Here is a 14,653-nt window from a genome sequence, read left to right as displayed (position 1 = left end):
ATACATGGTATGACTTTGATTTTTTTCAGTTTTGAGACTTATTTAGTCGCCTAATATGTGATCTCATCTGGGGAATGTTCCATGTGTACTTGAAAATAATGTGTATTCTGCTTTAGGATGGAATGTTCTGAATATATCTGTTAACTCCATCCGGTCCAGTGTGTCATTCAAAGTCACTGTCTCCTTGTTTATTTTGTTTGAATAATTTGTCTATCAATGTAAGTGGGGTGTTAAAGTTCCCTACTATTATTGTATTACTGTTGATTCTTTATGTTTGCTATTAACTATTTTATGTATTTGGGTACTCCCATATTGGATATGTAAATATTTACAATTGTTATATCTTCTTAATTGATTGTTCTGTTTATTATTATATACTGTTCTTTGTCTCTTGTTATAGTTTTTGTTTTAAAGTCTATTTTGTCCAGTATAAGTCTTGCTACTCTTTCTTTTGACTCCTTTGTATGATGAATGTTTCTTCATCTCTGCACTTTCAATCTTCAGGTGTCTTTCGGTCTCAAATGAGTCTCTTGTAGGCAGCATTTGGGGGGGGGTATCTTGTTTCTTTAATCTACTCTTTTACCCCGTGTCTTTTGATTGGAACAGTTAGTCCATTTGCATTCAAAGTAATTATTGATAGATATGTATTTATTGCCATTTTTTAATTATTTTATGGTTTCTCTAGATTTCCTAGATCCTTTATTCTCCTCTCTTCCATGGTTTGCTGACTTTCTTTAGTGATGTACTTGGATTCCTTTCTCTTTATCTTTTGCATATCTATTACTAGTTCTTTACCATCTGGATTGTTTTCTGTTTTCTACTCCATTGGTTTTCACTTTAGTTTTTAATACTCTTTCTTCTGTTTACTTTGGGCTTAATCTGCTTTACTTTAGTTTTTAAGGTTTTTCACATGTTTTCCCCCTAATATTGCAGTTTTTTTGGTGTAAGTTTTCCTCTAAATTGTGCTTTAGAGGTATCCCACAAATCCTGATAGGTTGTGTTTTCATTTTATTTGCGTTGAGTGCTCTATAAATATTAATTAGATCCATGAGGACTTATGGCTCCAAAGTTCCCTGGGGATAATTTCCATCCCAGTCAAGCCTAAAGGGAGAAAGAACATGGAGAAGGGTTCTCAAGAGGTTTTTATGACATCACTTCCATTCAAATTCCATTGGTTAGAACTCTGTCATATGGCTTCACCTAATGGTATGGGAAGCTGGGACATGTAGTCTAGCTTTTGCCTGGGAAGAAGAGGAAAATGTATTTGGACAAACAACCAGCAATCTCTTTCTGTTTTCTGGAAGAGCTTGTATAAGATAAGAAATACTTGCATCATGGGTATACAGTAGAAATTGTAAAGTTATTGGGGCCTGCTGTTTTCTTTGGGGGAAATTTTGTAACTGCGATTCAGTTTAATGGATACATGTTCATTTAGGTTTTCTGTTACTTCTTGAGTCACTTTTTGTAAGTCACTTTTTAGGTACATATAACTTTGTGTAAGTTTTAAAATGTATTAGAAAATTTTTCAAAGTATGTTCTTATTTTAATCTCTGATGTAATTGTAATTATGTTCTCTTTCTTCATTTTAAATATTGTTTACTATACCTTTTTTTACTTGGTTATTAATCTAACTAGAGATTTGTCAATCTTATTAGTCTTTACCAAAAATCTTAGTTTTATCCCATTAACTTCTGTTCATTATTTTCATTATATTACTTGGGCTTATTTTGCTGGTCTTTTTCAACTTATAATTTGGATAATAAGCTCGTTATCTTTCAGCTTCCTTTTCTAATAAATGTGATTAGAGCCATACATTTTCCTTGAATCTAGCTCCAGCTCTGTTGCTACAAGTATTTGTACATATATCATTATTATTACCTCTATGTATTTTCAACTTCCACTGATTTCTTCATTAATGCATGAGTTATTTATAATGTGAGTTTAAATTGCCACAAGTATGGGAGCTTTTCTCAGGGTATATATTGTTATTAATTTCAAAATTAATTGTATTATTCTTAGAGAATGTGGTATGTGTAATAATGATTCTACAAAACTTGTTGAATCTTGCTTTATGGCCTGGTATATGCATGTTAAGTTTGAGATGTATTCCTGTTTTTTTTGTTGTTGTTATTAAATCCTTCCAATATTATCTCATTTATTTCTAATCCTAATTGTGTAAGATAGATAGTATGACTCCCATTTTTCAAATAAGAACATTAAAGTCCCATTAGCACAGTAACTTTTCCATATTCACAGGACAGGTCTAGTTATTCTTTTAACCACTTAGAACAAATACCAAATAAAAATGAGTGGGAAGAATTAGGATGACAAAACATGAGACTCTCCTAACTCTGGGAAATGAACAAGGGATAGTGGAAGGGGAGGTGGGCGGGGGGGTGAGGTGACTGGGTGATGGGCACTGAGGAGAGCACTTGATGGGATGAGCACTGGGTGTTATACTATATGTTGGCAAATTGAACTTTAATAAAAAATAATATATATATATATAAAACAAAAACAAAAAATGTATGGTCAACTTTTTATACTGGTTGCATATGAGCCTTATTTATATCAAATTATAGATTTTTACGCCTTCAAGGCAAGGATTCATTCCTATTTAAATAGCTCTTTATCCCTCACTTGGTGTCTGAAACAGTATTCTACACATATTTGGTGCTCAAAAGATTTTTTCTTGATGGGGTACCTGGATGGCACAGTCAGTTGTGACCAACTTGGTATTCACTTACATCATGATCTCAGGATCATGAGATTATGCCCCACATGGGGCTTCACAAGCACAGAGTCTGCTTGAGACTATTTTTCCTCCTTCTCCCTCCCCCTCTGTTCTTCCCCAACTTGCTCACCTCTCTCAAATAAATAAATAAATAAATAAAATATTTAAAAAGAAAGATTTTTGTTGAATTGGAGTAAACTTGAGACTGAAATCTGTCAAAACTTAAAAAGTATAATAAACAGGTAATTTGCGAATACTCAAAGAATAAAACAGAACTTGTAGTGCTGGAATAATTGCAAAAAATAATCTGAAAACACTCCTGGTATAAGTACCTAGTAATTAAAAAAAAAGTACCTAGTAATTCTGGGAAAAAATATAGATATAGGTGTTTATAGGTAACATTAATATCTATCTATATCCTCTAAATACCTCTATGTATCTGCCTGCATACCTGTCTAGATTTAGATATGTTAAAGGATATATATATATATGTAAATATATGCAGTTATAGCTATATAAACATATATCCTTTATATTAATATGAAGAATATATTAGATATAGAGACCTGTTAAAGGATAGATGAACTAACAAAGAGAGACCTACAAAGTCAATAAAGGTATAGATATATAAATGGAAGAAAAACTAAGTGAATATAGTTTACTGATGCCAAGGCAAAAGAGTGGCCAATAGTGACCTTTTAATTTTATGTTAATGAAGTTATTAATGACCGTGGAAATAGACATGAAGAAGTTGAAATTCTCATTTTAAAAGTTTAGGCTGCAAATGGTAAAAACAAAACAAAAGATCAACTGACCTATAAGCTGGAGGGTGCCACCGTTATTTATTTTAAGATTGAAGAATCATAACCTGATTTAAGACTTAATGTTCTTGCCTAGCTTCTCTTACTCATTCTGTAAGATTCAGCTCAGGTATTATCTCTAGGACTCTACCTGCAGTTGATCAAACTGCCTCTGTTATCTTAGCACTGTCAAAGGTCATTATTATAGCACTTGGAATATTTTAATGAATATATCCAATTAAATGTCTTGTTTACTACAGATTATAAACTCCATGATCATGTGTTTCATCTTTCAATCACCAGTTTTTTGTATATTTTTTATTGGAGTTCTATTTGCCAACATATAGCATAACATCCAATGCTCATCCCGTCAAGTGCCTCCCACAGTGACCCAGTCACCCTGTCACCCAACACCCCACCCACCTCCCCTTCCACTACCCCTTGTTCGTTTCCCAGAATTAGGAGTCTCTCATGTTTTGTCACCCTCACTGATATTTCCCACTCATTTTCTCTCCTTTCCCCTTTATTCCCTTTCACTATTTTTTATATTCCCCAAATGAATGAGACCATATAATGTTTGTCCTTCTCCAATTGACTTACTTCACTCAGCATAATACCCTCCAGTTCTATCCAAGTCGAAGCAAATGGTGGGTATTTGTCGTTTCTAATGGCTGAGTAATATTCCATTGTGTATATAGACCACATCTTCTTTATCCATTCATCTGTCGATGGGCACCGAGGATCCTTCCACAGTTTGGCTATTGTGGACATTCCTGCTATAAAATTGGGGAGCAGGTGTCCTACCATTTCACTGCATCTGTATCTTTGGGGTAAATCCCCAGTAGTGCAATTGCTGGGTCATAGGATAGTTCTATTTTTAACTCCATGCAGTTTTCCAGAATGGCTGGACCAGTTCACATTCCCACCAACAGTCAATCACCAATTCTTGACAAAGATTTGGCAATAGAAAGTTCTCAGGCAGTGTTTAACTAAATTATGGAGCTTTTTAAAATTTACCCTTTCTATAGATGTACTTGTGTCCACATTTTGTACTTATTTCTTCCATTAAAACACCTATATATATAAAAAAAACACCTATATACTTTTTAATTGCATTTATTCCTTTTTACATGTATGACGTTCCTATATACATACTTATACTATTACATGCTTATAAACAACATACTTATTTTATTAATTTTTGTAATACTAGCATTTAGCACAGTGCCCGTCATTCATTTATTGAATATTCAATCACTTCTCAAGTAAGCAGTCATTATTCTAAACTCTAAGAATACCATAATGAAAAAGACTTATCTTCTGGTAGAGGAAGACAGAATAGACAACCAGTAAAGAAAATTATTTACAGTAGTAATTATTAAAGACAAAGAAACAGGTGATATGATAGAGTACCTGCTGAAAGTGAAGAATCATTATTTATTTATTTATTTATTTAGAGAGAGGGCACACATGAGCAGGGGGAGAGGGAGAGAGAGAGAAAGAATCCTCAAGCAGACTCCCCACTGAGCAGGCTCAATCTCAGGACTCTGAGATCTTGACCAGAGCTGAAATCAAGAGCCTACTGCCCAGCCAACTGAGTCACCCCAATGGACTCATTACTTTAGACAAAACACTTAAAAGCAGAATCAAGAAAGTAAAAATACTATTTTTGCATATAATGTTTTTTAAAAATATGTATATTGACTAAAACTTTAAGGAGGGGATCTTAATGATTACAAAGTCCAGTCTTTTCATTTTACAGAGAACATGTGACTTGTTAAAGGTATTAACAAATATATAATTTGTCTTTCTTTTGGTAAATTGGTTTGGAAACTTTTAGATTCTTTATACCTCATCGGGACTTCCCTGAGATGTAAATGACCTATTTGAACCAGGGACTATGATGCTGTCCTAATCACACCCATTTTCTTCCCTAATGGAGATTTGAAAAGAAAAAAAAAAAAGATAAAGAGGAGGGCAGAGATCTTTAGTAAGAGAAAGTTAAGTGGGCTATAGTCATAGGGATAACAATAAAGAAAGTTCTAGAAAGAGACTTCTAGCATCTAAGTAAAGTATCATTATATAGGAAGCTTCAAAAAAATTTTTTTTGGTTTTTCTAAGACACTCATGGTAGAAAATACACACACACACACACACACACACACACACAATGGTTTAGAGTAGAGAATTGTAACTATAAGCCCTTACCCTAGGGATAACCACTGTTGATTATTTTCCTTATACAAATATTTCTCTCCTTCCTTCCTTCCTCCTTTCTTCACAAAAGTGAATTTGTATTATTTATATATATATTTAAAATTTTTTGGAAAACAGAATAGTGAAAAAAAGGAAAAGGACAAAGGATAGCAAACACTAAATACATATTTTTTGGTCATATAAGCTTCAGATATTTAATATTTTAAAGAAATAAAACATTACAGATAAAGTCTAAGTTTATGTTCCATCCAGAGTCTCATTCCCCTCATCCCTTCTCCAGACACAACAAATATCATGAATTTAATGTATTTTAATACTTGTATTAATGTTTTTTAAAAATAGTATTATTTTGTGTTTTCTTTTAATGTGCATACATGGACAGTACATAATTGGAATAATTGAATACAGATTTATGGGAATTGCTTTTTGCACTGAACATTACATTTTCAGTTCTCTTCATGCTGATATATATATAGTTTATTCATAAATCATATTCATTATTCATAACCTTGATGAATTTTCACTGAACACATTTATGTGACCAACACTCTGCTCAAGAAACAGAACATTATCAGCATTCCTAAATTCCCCAGATAACTGTGTTTGAATTTTATTTTGGCCTTCTTTTGCCCACCATTATTTATGAAATTTATCTATTTTGTTGTGCATAATTGTATATAATTGTAGTCTATTCTTTCCCATTTATAGGATATTTTGTTTTCTTAATTCAGTTTTTAAAATTTATCCATTCAAAAATTGATGGGTATTAGTGCAGTTTCCAATTTGTGGCTCTTTCAAATAATGATACTATAAACACTCTAATACATATTTTTCTGAATGTATATATGTGTGTGTGTGTGTGTGTGTGTTTCATTTTGGTATATGTCTAAAAATTGTTGGGTCATGCATATGTTCAGGTTTAATAATAGAGCCAAACAATTTTCCAAAGTATTGTACAAAACCATATTCACACCAACAGTGAATGAGAATTCAGGTTGGTTTTTCTGCCTCCTTGGCAACACTTGACATTTTCTGTCCTTTTCATTTTAGGCTCATATAGAGTAGTTGTTATTATCTCATTATGGTTTAATTGGTAATTCCCTGATTGTTAATGAAATTTTCATATGTTTATTGGCCATTTAGATATTCTTCTTTATGATATCCTTAAATACTTAACTGACTTTTTTCTAACAAATCTAAAGATATTAGGGTCTCTATTCTCCACCCAATCTAGATAACGCAGGACCTTAGCAATATTTAGATTACTATCTTTCCCTCACTTAGCGGTTGTGTGCCTTCAAGCAAGTTCCTTAACCTTATTTTGCCTCATCTGTTTCTGCATCTGTAAAATGAGGAAATTTTAAGTACTTAACTCCCAAGTTGTTGTGAGAATTAAATGAGTTTAAATATATAATACATTGAACAGTGCCTGGCATGTAGTATTTACAACATGAATTTAGTTATTGTTGTTGGCAAAAGGATAGACAATATATATCAAGGGGACAGAATAGAGATTCCAGAAATAGATGGACACAAATATAGCTACTTGATTTTTGACAAGGGTGCAAAGGCAACTCAGTGTAGAAAGGATAATCTTTTCAACATATGGTATTGGAACCACTGGGTATACATACCCACAGGGAAAAAAAAGGACCTATGCCTTATACCTTATGTAAAAAAATAATTCTAAATGAATCATAAATTAAATGTAAAACATGAAACTATAAATCATTTATAGGAAAACATAGGAGAAAACTTCTGGCTTGGGTTAGGCAAAGAGTTCTTCTCAGATAGGACCATAGCATAATCTCTGTAAGCAAAAAGTTAATAAATTAGACATCACCAAAATTTGAAAGTTTTGCTCTATGAAAGACACTCTTAAGATAATTGAAAAGACAAGCCATAGATGTGATGAGAATATTTCCAAATCACGTATCTGACCGAGGACTTGAAGTCTAAAAGATCAGCAAAGATTTAAACAAATATTCACTAAAGAAGATATATGGGTGGCAAATAAGCACATGCAAAGATGCTCAAAATCATTATTCATTAAGGAAATACAAATTAAAACCACAGTGAGATAACATTGTACATGTTAGAATGGCTGAAATAAAACTAACAGTAACCAAGTGGTGGCAGTGATACAGAGCAAGTGGCACTGTCATATAATGCTGGTGGGAAAGCAAGATGGTACAGACACTTTGGAAAGCAATTTGGCAGGTTCTTACACATTTAAATATGCATTTGCTATATGACCCTACTGAAATAAAAATTTATGTTCAAACAAACACCTTTATGCAAATGTATAGCAGCTTTAATCTAACAGCCCCAAACTGGAAACAACCAAATGGTACATCTGTAAAATGGAATGTTACTCAGCAATAAAAAGAAACAAATTATTGGGCAGCCCCGGTGGCGCAGCGGTTTAGTGCTGCCTGCAGCCCGGCGTGTGATCCTGGAGACACGGGATCAAGTCCCATGTCAGGCTTCCTGCATGGAGCCTGCTTCTCCCTCTGCCTGTGTCTCTGCCTCTCTCCCTCTCTCTCTCTGAATAAATAAATTTAAAAATCTTAAAAAAAAAATTATTGATACATGCTACAATGTGGGTGAATGTCAGATGCATTACACTGAGTGAAAAAAGCCAGATTCAAAAGGCCATATGCTGTATGATTCCATTTATATATGAAATCCTGGAAGAGGCAAAAGTATAAGGATGGAGAATAGGGATGGAAAATAAACAATGGTTGCCAGTAATTAGAACTTGACCACTAAGAGGCAATTTTGAGGGAATTTTGGGAGGCGATGGAAGTGTCACATAACTTGGTTATGGTGCTGTGACAAATATTTTTTGTATTTGTCAAAACTTAACAGAATTGCACACAAATACACACACATGAATTTTACTATATAAATTTTTTTAAAATTAAAGTAAAATCCTTCTTAGATTATTTCTCTGAATATTGCTTCTCTGCTACTATTTTTTCTTTTGGAATCTCTGTTACTTTTACATTATATACTCTTAATTTTCTCTAAGTCTCACAATTTCCTTATATTTTTCATTTCTTTATGTAATTGTTGTGCCCAAGATCGCGAATCAGAGAAACCGCCAAGGAGCCGACACCGATGCAATCACACGAGGGTTTATTTACAAGCTCGAGCCTGGGTCCAAGTATAGCCGACACAGCGGAGCAGGGACTTGGACCCTGAGACTAAGAGGCTTAGCAACTTTATAGGGGCCAGTGGCCAATGGGATACGCAGAAAGTTTCACAGTCATGCTGGTCCTCTGAGCCGGATTTCCGGTTAGGGTATGTCCTGGTCTTTGACTAGGGCGGGGCAGTGCCCTAAGTAATAAGCAGGTCAGCACAAGGCGGGTAGAGCCCGAAATAGAGCCAGTACTGCTCTGCTTGTCCAGGGGTAGGGGATTTTGTTCAGTTTCCTGGGTCCCACAGTAATTAGATGAGTTTCTCAGTGTTATCTTTCATCTCATTAATTGTGTTCGATGAATTTATCTTAAAATTTTTGAATTTTTAATTTTCCAAGATTCTGTCTTAGTCTCCTATTAGTGGTTCTGGAACCCCTTCCCTCAGAGCTTTTGTTAATGTAGTAGAGTCATTCACAGCACCAGAGGATGATTCGGTCAAGGTCTTGTCTCTGCTTCTAGCTAATTCTCACTTCCAGATCTCAGTGCTTCATATGCCTGTGGTTTTAGCCTCTACTTATTTATCTGTTGCTTTTATTTTATTTTATTTTTTTGTCCATAGAAATCTTTCTCTTTTTTCGCCCAAAGTTTTATTTAAGTAATTGTTGCACCCTATGTGAGGGCTCAGATTTATGACCCTGAGATCAAGAGTCACATGCTCTTCCAACTGAGCTGGCCAGGTGCCCCTAGAAATTTTTATCTTATATTTGAGTAGAACTATGTCTTTTTAAACTTTTAAGAATACATATTTTATGTATCTTGCTTGCTTGATGTATTTGAGAGAGAGAGCAAAAGAGAGCACACAAGCCCAGGGCGGGGCGAAAGGGAGAGGAAAGGCAGACTCCTTGCTAGGCAGGGAGCCCCTTGTGGGGCTTGATCCCAGGACCCTGGGATCATGACCTGAGCCAAAGGCAGATGCTTAACTGACTAAGCCACCCAGGTGCCCTACTTATCTTGCTTTTATCAATGAACACTATCTGATATTTCATTATACAACGATGCCAGTGATTCTCAACTGGGGGCATTTTGCCCCTCAAAATACATTTGCCTGGAGACATCTTTGGTACAATGCACAAGACAGTTCCTACAACAAATTATCTGATCCAGAAGATCAATGATATTGAAGTTGAGAAACTCTGCACTAAATAATTAAAGAATATGATATTTTTCATATGTGACATCATCATTACCTATTTAGTTGCCTTTCTAATGTGCACTTAGAGGGTTTTTTTTGTATTATAAGTATCACTTTGATTAATAGCCTTCTATACCTTTTTGTATAATTCCCAAATGTAGACATTTTCTGAACCCAAAGAAAACTAAGATTTGAGAGGCACCATCTTGGAAGCTGGAAATTACTTAGGAAACAACAAAAGTATGGGAACAACAAAGTTTTTATCGTTATATTTTTAGTGGAACTTATAATATGTTCATATATAAAAATCTCCCATTAGTTTTATTTTTTAACATTTTATTTAAATTCATTAGTTAACATATAGTGTAATATTAGTTTCAAGTGTACAATTTAGGATTCAGCATTCCTATGCAACACCTGGTGCTCATCACAAGCCCCCTCTTTAATCCCTATTATCTATTTAACCCATCCCCCCCACCTCCCCTGTGGTAATCATTTTAAACCCTTTTTTTCCAGGTAATATGCAATTGACCCTTAAACAACATGGGTTTGAACTGTGCAGGTCCACTTATATGTGGATGATTTTCAATATAGTACAGGACTATTAATGTATTTTCTCCTTCCTATGATTTTCTTAATAACATTTTCTTTTCTCTAGCTTATTTATTGTAAGACTGCAAAATATGTGTTACTCGACTATTTATGTTATTGGTAAGGCTTCCAGTCAACAGTAGGCTACTGTTTATATATGTATATATGTAAGTAGTTAAGTTTTGAGGGAGTCAAAAGTTCTATGTGGATATATAGCTGCACAGGTTGGCACCCCTAATCCTCATGTTGTTTAAGGGTCAGCTGTACTCCTAAATTATTTCAAGGCCCTTCATGTTCTATACAGCTTTCTTTGAAAGCTTCCTACAGTCTGCTTAATGGTTAGGTATCACATTTCAGAATCTTATGGAGTACTTGACCAATTTGACTATAACTACCTCTTGCATCCTTTATTTTTTTTAAAGATTTTAATTCTTTTCAATACATACAAGTATTAATGATGATTGGTAGTAGGGAAAAGATAATAGAAAAAAAAGAGGACTGGCTTTAATCTGCTGCCTAATCTTAGTTCAAGTGCTTCTCTTACCTAGACCTCAATTTTATTATCTGTAAAATGAAGAAGTTATACCATATAGTTCCTATAGGCTTTTCTAATTATAAACCTGTGATGTGATATGCTGTTATTTTATACTACTTCTATTTAGCTTTTGGCCATGATTATCTATTGTTCCTGGGATAAAATAGAGATAAAACAAAGATGTCTAAAATATTTTAAAGTTCCTTATATTCTTTATTACCTTCCATCTGCCTTCTTATAGTGATTGACAATACAAATTTTAAAATGAAAAGTGTCTTCTGTTGAAGGACTGTGAAGAATGATACTGGAAAAATAAGAATTTAGAGGTAGACTGGGAAAGGAGAAAGCTAGATAAGAAAAAAAGAGGTCACAGCTGTACAAAAATAAACAAAAGCTAGGTATCAAATCTAGGCAGGGTCAGATCCCTAATCTCCATGAGGCCCTGTGTAATTCTCAAATTCAGAGTCTTAAAATTTGTTAGAATTGCACAGGACCCTAGAATTCGGGTCTCCCAACTTTCTAGTCTTAACACTACGCTATGTAATATCATTTAAATTATTATGTCACTTAATTTTACCTTGAGAGTGAAGATACATGCATGAAATAATCTTTTATAATTTATTTGTATAGGTTTTTTTAACCACTTAACTTATTTTCTGGCTGCTGGTGCTGTTACTTTGGGAATTGGTTTCTTTGCTTTGGCATCAGCTTTGTGGTTTCTGATTTGCAAACGAAGGTAAGGTTTGTTAGAATGTTTAACTTTTCTTTCCTTTTTAAAATTCAAATGAAAGCCTTTTTCACTTGGTATTAAATAACTATAACAGCATTGTTTCTATAATTTGAGGTTTGGTTATAGACCCTTTGATTGAGGAGGAAAAGCTTTACATGTTTAAAATAGCCTGGAAAGATAACTCCTACTAGTATAATAGTCTACTTGAGTAGTGTAATAGCAATATTCATGCATTACAATTTTAAGGATTAATGAGATATATTTTATTCTCTGGAAGACATGAATTCAAATTATAAGGCTAGAAATTTTTAAATTTTTTTATTTTTAATTTAGAGGTTAAAAACATTACAGAGATAGACTCTCTTTCTTTAGGAGATACTCAAGAGAAGAGCTGACAAAATGCTCTGGTATAGTCTAAATATAGTCTTTTGCCAGGGACAGAAAACCCTAAATTTGGTGGTTTTGATTATTTAGTTCAGTATTGTTTTGTTTGGTGTTTAAAAATGTAAATTGTAACATGTTCTTGCACACACTCCTCCAGTATTCCCTTATCTCAGCAAATGAATACATAATATCTGTTCACTTGCACAAGTCCGAAAACTGGAAGTTATTCACTTATTCATTCTTTTTAACAAATATTTATTGGTGCCTGCCATTGTTCTAGGTACCAAGGATACAACTGTGAACAAGTCAGACAGGGTTTCTGTTCATAGACTGGCAGTGCCACTGGGAGGAGACAGATAATGAAAAATAAAGTGGTCGAAGAATGTCTCTTCAAGCGGGCAGTATTTAATCCAAGATCAGAGTTAAAAGAAGGAGCAAAACATGTGAAGACTTTGTCAAAGAGCTCTCTAAGCTGAAGGGGATAGCAAAGATCCCCACATGGGAATGTTCGTGGTATTGTTCAGTAAAAAGAAAGAAAGCTAGTGTATATAGAGTGTAGTGAGTGAGGGAAATAATGAAAAGATTGAAGATGTAGATAGGGCCAGATCACATAGGATGTTGTAGGCTAGAATGTAGACTTTGGATTTCATTATTTATGCCATTATAAAGTTTAAAGTAGGGTAATCATTATCCTAATATTATGATAATTATATTAATTATCAATTAATATTGAGTACTTACTACTACATACTAGGCACTATTCTAAGTGCTTTATATATGATCTCATTTAGACTTCATAACCACCCCATGAGGTAGCAGTAATATTATCTCCCTTTTAAGGATACTATATCATCACCCATTGGGGATTTGCATTTTTATAACACTTTAAAATTTGATATATAATTAATATGCAATAAAGTACATAGATTTTAAATGTACGATGATGAATTTCAGCAAATATATTCCCATGTAATCACAACCCCAGTCAAGGTATATAATTTTCCATCACCCTGGAAAGTTTCCTCATGCTCCTTTCCAGGCATCACTCCCTACCTCCCACTCAGAGGCAATCTTTATTCTGATTTTTATTACGATAGATTAATTTTGCATAGTCTTGAATTTCATGTAAATGGAACCATATGGACTTTTTTATGTCTGCTTTTTTGACTTAACATAATATTTTTAGATTCATTCATGTCATTGTATTTATCTCTATTTCATTCTTTTTATTGATTTTTATTCATTGTATAAATATACCTCAGTTTATTCTTTTAAAGGACAGTTGGGTCATTTTCAGTTTTTAGTTATTAGGAGTAAGGCTGCTATGAATGTTCTTATATAAATCTTTTTGTACATGTGCTTTCACTTCTCTTGGGTAAATACCTAAGAGTAGAATTGCTGATCATATGGTTAACTTTGTAGCAAATTGCTAAACAGTTTTCCAACATGGGTACTCCCAACGTACTCCCACCAGCAATCTATGAGAGTTCTAATTCATATTTTTTAAAAGATTTTCCCCACTTCTCTGTGAAGCCTGAATTTTAGTTGAGCAAGAGTGAAAGCAGGGAATGTTAGGAGGCTGTTACATAGTCCAGGTCAGAGATGATAGTGATGGAAGTAAAAGAGATGAAAAGAAGAGATTGGATTTAGGGTGTGTTTTGCAGGTAAAGTTAGCAGGGCTTGTTGATGGATTGGATTCGGTAAGGAAAGATAAGTGAAATGGCAGAATTAATACTAACACCTCCATTTCTACCATGAGCAGCTGAGTAGTTGATCTTGCCATTTGCTGAGATGAGAAGATGATTAGAGAGGGGAGCATGTGGAGGAAATAGTGATAAACTAGGAGTTGCATTTTAGATGTAAGCTTGAAAGTCTGTTGAAATCCATTAGAAATGTCAAATACTCAGATGTACATGTAGGAACTTCAGGAGAGAATTCAAGCCTGAAGATTTCGGATATCAATGTATAGAGGGTATCTACGGCCATAGAACTAGGTGAGACTAATGAGGGAGTTAGAACCTAAGACTATGTCCTTCCAACATGAAAAATCTAGCAAATGAATAGGAAGAATCAATGCTGAGAAGAAAAAGCAGAAAGGTACACTGTCAAGGGTGGCAAGATTAGAAAATGTTTCCGGGGGTAATGGGAAGATGGTGGAGTAGGAGGACCCTAAGCTCACCCTGTCCCATGTTTACAACTGGATATCACTCACATCCAAGTCAATAAACCAGAGAGTTACCCGAAGACTAGCAGAACAAACTCCACAATTAAACGTAAAGAAGCTGCATGGCAAGAGGTTAGAAAGAGCAGAAACTGTGGTCAGGAGC

At 34.1% G+C, this 14,653-nt stretch overlaps 1 protein-coding gene across 3 annotated transcripts in view; it reads left to right on the top strand.

Moving 5' to 3' along the window:
* The first annotated feature begins 319 nt into the window (after nucleotides 1-319).
* The window catches only part of C13H1orf185 (chromosome 13 C1orf185 homolog), a 33,329-nt gene continuing 18,995 nt past the window's right edge, over nucleotides 320-14,653 (top strand). The window contains exons 1-2 of one of the 3 annotated variants that reach the window (XM_072772175.1): nucleotides 320-1,206; nucleotides 11,843-11,948. In XM_072772175.1, the coding sequence (XP_072628276.1) occupies nucleotides 1,119-1,206; nucleotides 11,843-11,948 (194 nt within the window). In that variant the 5' untranslated portion in view covers nucleotides 320-1,118. Of the gene's footprint in view, nucleotides 1,339-11,842; nucleotides 11,949-14,653 lie in introns of all 3 variants that reach the window. The other 2 variants (XM_072772174.1, XM_072772173.1) reach the window with 2 other exon arrangements.

Source organism: Canis lupus, chromosome 13, assembly GCF_048164855.1.
Source record: "Canis lupus baileyi chromosome 13, mCanLup2.hap1, whole genome shotgun sequence".
In the NCBI taxonomy this organism is placed as follows: Eukaryota; Metazoa; Chordata; class Mammalia; order Carnivora; family Canidae; genus Canis; species Canis lupus.
Note: the sequence above shows the minus strand (reverse complement) of the source record. Positions and strands in the feature narration are given on the sequence as shown.